The sequence below is a fragment of the Atta cephalotes genome, assembly GCF_000143395.1.
Source record: "Atta cephalotes unplaced genomic scaffold scaffold00007, whole genome shotgun sequence".
In the NCBI taxonomy this organism is placed as follows: domain Eukaryota; kingdom Metazoa; phylum Arthropoda; class Insecta; order Hymenoptera; family Formicidae; genus Atta; species Atta cephalotes.
In genome coordinates this window covers 6,619,483-6,625,680 of record NW_012130071.1, presented here as the reverse complement: position 1 = coordinate 6,625,680, position 6,198 = coordinate 6,619,483, and the positions used below count along the sequence as shown (strand labels likewise).

The 6,198-nt window shown below is 29.8% G+C and overlaps 1 protein-coding gene across 1 annotated transcript; it reads left to right on the top strand.

Annotated features, from left to right (window-relative positions):
• Positions 1 to 2,323: 2,323 nt before the first annotated feature.
• LOC105627015 (zinc finger protein with KRAB and SCAN domains 8-like) lies at positions 2,324 to 4,841 on the top strand. Its single transcript, XM_012208297.1, has 4 exons — positions 2,324 to 3,047; positions 3,219 to 4,263; positions 4,342 to 4,579; positions 4,680 to 4,841. Exons 1-4 carry the CDS (start codon positions 2,405 to 2,407, stop codon positions 4,839 to 4,841), a joined length of 2,088 nt encoding a protein of 695 aa, XP_012063687.1. The 5' UTR covers positions 2,324 to 2,404.
• The last annotated feature ends 1,357 nt before the right edge of the window (positions 4,842 to 6,198 follow it).

The window sequence follows — 6,198 nt, the reverse complement described above, 5'->3', positions numbered from 1 at the left end:
AGAGAGAGAGAGAGAGAGAGAGAGAGAGAGAGAGAGAATTGATAAAAGAGAAAAAAAATATTTCTTATATAAAAATTACGTAATAAAACAGAAGATTTTAGGATACCCTTAAATATTTCAATTCAACAAAGAATATATATTATTTGAAATTTCTAAAATCTTTGATCGTTCTTTGGCGTTTTCTATCATATTTATATCTTCATTTACATGTCGTCATAATTAATATAATTTATAATTTAAAAACATTAATAGCCAAATTTACGTTGGCTTCCACCGAAATAACTAGTTTCCACCGAGAATTTAAACCGGATCAGAATGTGATCAGAACCAACCAATTACAGTCGAGCATTTCTCTGTCATCTGTAATTCACCGAGCGATTGATTCTTATTAAATCCAAATAAGAACCAATCGGTGAGTAGGTTGCATTCCGAAACCCATAAAAAAAAGAGTTACAACCTTTCTGTCACTAGTTGTACATATATATATATATATATATATAAAATATTAATATGGTAACGATTTCTACTTTTACTTTCGTCGTTACTTTATTTAGTCACGTAAAAGTTTTAATTCTCACTAAAAAATTATATTCCAGGTAATATTAGGAGATAAAAACATGCGGAACAGAACGCGCGGAAAGAAGGAAAATTAAAAAAGTTTAGTTAATTTTGTCTTCCGCGTTTCAGCATTTTTGTATTTCACGCTCCATGTAATCGCAACTTTATATTTTTACAAATCAATAACAAGTGACGATATATCGAATACTTTATTAAAAAGAACTGTAATGAGTTATTTTTATGAAGTAATGTTGCCAACTCTATATTTATATAAATATATAATATAAATAAACATGTATGTTTGTATTGCCTCAGTTGTTCTCAAAATTTTGACGTGGTTAGTTGTCAGTAAACAATTTGAAATTTAATTGTAATGATTATTACGTGATTATTACGTCTAAGTTGTAAGCCTTGCATGTAAGTTATTAAATTATCAAAATTTCAGTTTTTTAATCTAACATGAGGCATCCTTCTAATTTTACAAATTTCTTTTTTTAAGATTTTATTTGCCTTTGACATCATTCCGTATTTTCCTTTTTATTTTTTGTGACAGTTATCATTTTATTATATCTTTATTGCCTGGAATCTGTTTTCGTCATCGAATGTAAAATGAACTTTGGCTATTGTTCATTGCTCGCTGAATTCTCTCTAATTTCTTTCTATCAGATTTTATATGACAAGCAATTACGAGTTTACTCTTAATATTTCTTAATTCGTACATATTAGTCATATATACAAAATATAGCTTTCAACCTTGATAACAGTTTCTTATTTACATGTTCTTATTCGTATTCTCTGTTAATTTGAATTATTTTAACGTCTCACGTTTTCAATCTAACATTTTATTTAATATGTCAATTAGTAATAAGACTCATTTAAAATTTAAAAAACAAAGAAAAAGGCTACCGAAAATTATTTTATAAAATTAAACATCGTTAATATAGAAGTTTAAATAAAAGTTTACATAAATAAAAGAAACAATTATATCTTTTAATTTAATACAATATGCTAGCAATAAACAAATATTTCGATCGTGATCAGATCATTATCAATGTTAAAAACATATAATTACAAACACACAATATTACAGTAAAAACAAAACATAAATACTTCGCTCTCTCTAATAAATACTGGTAACACAAAAATAACTATCATCCTATTCACAGTTATTTTATTTAATATTTTATTTACGTAAATTAGAAAAAAATATATAAAAACATTCATATATAGAAAAAAACGTTCATTTCAAAATTATATATCCAGTATCGCTATCAATAAAATACATAATTTAGCAGTAAAATGAATTAAACGATGATGGCTAATTTTGACAAATCCAACTTATGTTATTAAAAAATTGTCTTACGATTTTAAGTAGATAAACTTGAAAATACATAATCGAAAAAATAAACCGTAAGAAATATGAAAAAAATTTAAGGAACGTTACAAAAAAATTCAATTGAGAGATATACCTAAAGAGTTTGAATCCTATCTGAAATAAGGGAATACTCTAGTAATCTCAAGTTTCGCAATATTTGAATCAACAGTTGAAAATAAAGATACAAAAAAATATGTATCTCAACAGTGCGGTAAGATTTATGTAGCGGTAAGATTGTGAATGTGTGTATGATTAATATTTTTAAAGTTTTGGATATCTTTGTATTATTTCAACCGTTATGTTATGATTTTCATATTTGTTTTTTAACAATCATTTTCTTCATAAGCTTTGAAACGACATAATAGTGAGGTACATACTGAAGATAAACTATTTTCCAGGTTAAAGAAAATTCAGCTGTTCGTCAGTTTCACCATATAAAAGGAATCGTGTGACGAGAATCGAGAATACAGAATGGAGAGAGACGATGGCCCTTCAGCTAGTAATAAATCTACCGTTATTAAAGCAGGGCAAGAAACAATGGAACGATTAGATGTACTGGTATGTGGACAGTGTCATTCTCTCTTTCATTTTATCGAAGAGTTTCAAGAACATCGTTCAAAAGAGGGAGCCTGCTCCAAAACATCATGTATTCATGACACCATAGACGATAATAGACAAAAAGCACAAGAATGGGCGTTTCTATTATGGAAGGGTATACAAATTCAAGATAGTTCAGACATAGAAGCATCTAATACTTCGACATTGCACGAGAAATGGTGTGAGATGGATACTAAAATGAAGGAGGCTTGGGTCATATCGGGAAAAATTGTACAAACCTTGACAAAAATTAATAATGCAAAGATGCAGGATACGCTGATGCAATCAAATACCAACGTTGAAAGTGCCAAATCGATAATAGTTCGTAAAGTTGTCAGAAATGAACAACCGGAAGAGACAGATGAAGCTAAAAAGGATTCTGCGACATCACTGGAAACAAAAAAGAATGAATCTATGGAAATTGAAGTAGACAAGAAGGAAAAATCAAGACTGAAATCATCGATCAAGCCCAAAACCAAGTCTGGCAAAGCAACTACCGAAGAAGATGCAGACCAAAGTAACGAAGAATATATTATCGATAAGATATTAGCCAAACGTTTTAATACTGAAAAGAGATGCTGGGAATACTTAATCGAATGGAAAAGCTCTCCACAGGAAGAACCAAGACTGAAATCATCTATCAAGCCTAAAATCAAGTCTAGCAAAGCAACTACTGAAGAAGATACAGACCAAAGTAACGAAGAATATATTATCGATAAAATATTAGCCAAACGTTTTAATACTGAAAAGAGATGCTCGGAATACTTAATCAAATGGGAAGGCTATCCAGATGAAAAAAATACATGGGAATCTGCAGAGTTTGTAGCAACATACAAAAGTTTATTGGATGAATTTGAGCGGAGTCATGCCAAGCAAAAGGAGTCTAAAGAAGCGCAACAGAAGGATAATACAAAAGTCGAACGTGTGAGTTTGCCGTTACAAAAATCAGTGATAAAAACTGAGACTAGTCAGCCTGGACCAAGTACTGCTCAAACAGGACGCTCAATGCGGTCTAATAAATCAAAAGCGATGGATCAGCCTGGACCAAGTACTACTCAAATAGGACGCTCAATGCGGTCTAATAAATCAAAAGCGATGGATCAAATCAAGCAATGGTGTGACTTAATGAAAGATAAAGAGAATAAACTATTAAATAAAAGAAGGATCGATGATTCGAAAAGTGACTCGGAAAAAGGAGGAAGCAGTACCTCAAAGGAAACGACAGATGACGCGGGCAGTGATGATGAATGGACTGGGGAATCTGAAGACGAAAGACCATTGAGCCAACGTATTCAACGTTCATTCAATCGCACTGATGCGCAGTCGAGTAGATTTGACAAAACCTTGATTTCATCCACTGAACTGGCAACATCATTAGAATTGCAATCTGCAGATGAAGCAAAATCTAGCCAACCACCTGTTTTAGTGGCTAACACCGAGGAGGTTGTTAATGTCGATACCAAACAAATGCCGAATTTGGCTTCCGATCTCAACGTTACATCGCGAAAAGACAGTATCATTAAATTGAATTCCCCCATTGGGAAACTAGCTGTTAAAGGATCTTCGATGACGCAAGGTGTTGCAATGGTTCAAAATCAAGCTAATACAAATATAATCAACTACAAGTGTGGAAAGTGTAGTAAAATATTTATTTGTGAATTGCATTTGCACAAGCATGAAAAAATTCATAAGGAAGAATCTTATCAATGCGAGTTTTGTGGAAAAGTATTTGCGTGAGTAATAAAAATTATAGGAATATTAAATTATCTTTTTACTTAAATTAATGGTTAACAATAATAAATATTTTGCAGTGAGTTATCGAATGTATATAGACACAAGAGAGAAATCCATTTCAACGTACATAAGAATTGTGACGATTGTAAGAAGGGTTTCGATAATGAACAGGATTTGAATAATCATTTAGTTGCGAAGCATTCTGACATCGAAAGACCATATAAATGTGATACATGTTCAGCTACATTTAAACGTTTGAATACCCTTAAACAGCATATAAACATACATGCAAGCGAGAAACTATATGTTTGCAAGGTATGTACTACAAAATTATTGTTAGTATTTTTTCTAATTATTTCTCAATTGATTGTGTTTATTTTTACGTTTCTATAATTATAAATGTGCTGTATTTTAGATTTGCGACAAAGCGTTTACTTTTAAAACTAACCTAACCACACACATGTATTTACATAGCGATAAAAAGCCGCATGAATGTTCGATATGTAACAAGGGTTTCATGCGAAAAAATAAACTTCTTATACACATGCAAAAGGAGGTCATTCATGATAACGTTTAATTCATTAACAGATTCACATTTATCTTTCTATTTTTGTTATATATTCATAATCATATTATAATAGATTATTATAATATATCACAATACATTTAATATATAAAAAAATATTTTTTAGGGTCACATGAGTGATACCGTAGTAAAGGACTAATCGCGACTGACAACAGAATAGCCGAGTATAATTATAACTACTCAATAATAATGACGAACCGATGAAAGAAATTGAGGATAAAGATATAATTTTTATACGAGATACAATATATGCATAGATGGGAGTTTTCTTATAAATATAATTTTTATACGAGATACAATTGAACACTGTCAAGATCACCCACGTGTAATGATCACAATGTGTTCAGGAGACAGAATCGATCAGTAAATTAATTTTTTAATTATTTACTTTAATTATTTACGTTTTTATTGGAGATAGTATACTCGCGAATTAAAAACTGAATTTCTTGAAATAGATATACGTTGTATTGTACTAGAAGACGTTGATATGTTTGTATAATTGGAATGGAGATTGAGATTTCAGTACTGAGATGTAAGCAATTGAAGATTCGCTCTTCTTAACATGCTTATACAACATGCTTATACAAAATTGCCTATACAAAATTAATGAAAATGTAAAATTTATTCTTGTAGAGCCTAAACTAGCAGTGATATGTTAATAAAACACGATCATGCAATGAAAGAACATTAAATGTATATTATGAAAAAAATATCGTAATTTTTTACCACTTAGTTTGGAAAAATAGATTCGTGAAAAGAATTTTCGTAAACATTTGTCAATCTGAAATGTGAATCAAAGAAAAAAAGCAATAAGCTATATTAATCTATCTCTGTTCATTTTTTTTCGTGTGATCATGGACAGGTACACCTAAGTTTTCTTTCATTGCACAGTGGAGTCGATTGTCGAAAAAGTGGCCAAAAATCAAGATATTATATTGTTACAAAGAAGTTATATTTATGAGCTCTTCGAGCCACTGATATTATCAGAATTAATATTTCAGAATGGCGGATATCCGATATAACTGATTTAAACTTTAAAATATTCTAAAATATAGTGAGAGTTCGTTTTTAAATTTCTTTTTAAGTTGCTGATTTTGATTTTGATAAAAAATAATTAATTTAAAATGGCGAATCGTTGTACGGCTAATTTTACTTTTAAAATAATGTCTAAAATACATGTTTGTTTCTAGGGTTTCTTTGGATAGCTACTCAAGACGATTTTAATATCAGAATTAGAAAATTCAAGATGCTTGTTTGACAGGTGCATATATATAGTATATATATATATATATATATATATATTATATATATATATATGTATATATATATATATACTATATCTGTATTT

Excerpts from the sequence above, each read along its gene's own strand:
- LOC105627015 (XM_012208297.1), top strand. The coding sequence starts at position 2,405 with ATGGAGAGAGACGATGGCCCTTCAGCTAGTAATAAATCTACCGTTATT. Across the intron at positions 4,264-4,341 it reads TTTTGTGGAAAAGTATTTGC|TGAGTTATCGAATGTATATA; the intron begins GTGAGTAATAAA and ends AATATTTTGCAG. Across the intron at positions 4,580-4,679 it reads AGAAACTATATGTTTGCAAG|ATTTGCGACAAAGCGTTTAC; the intron begins GTATGTACTACA and ends GCTGTATTTTAG.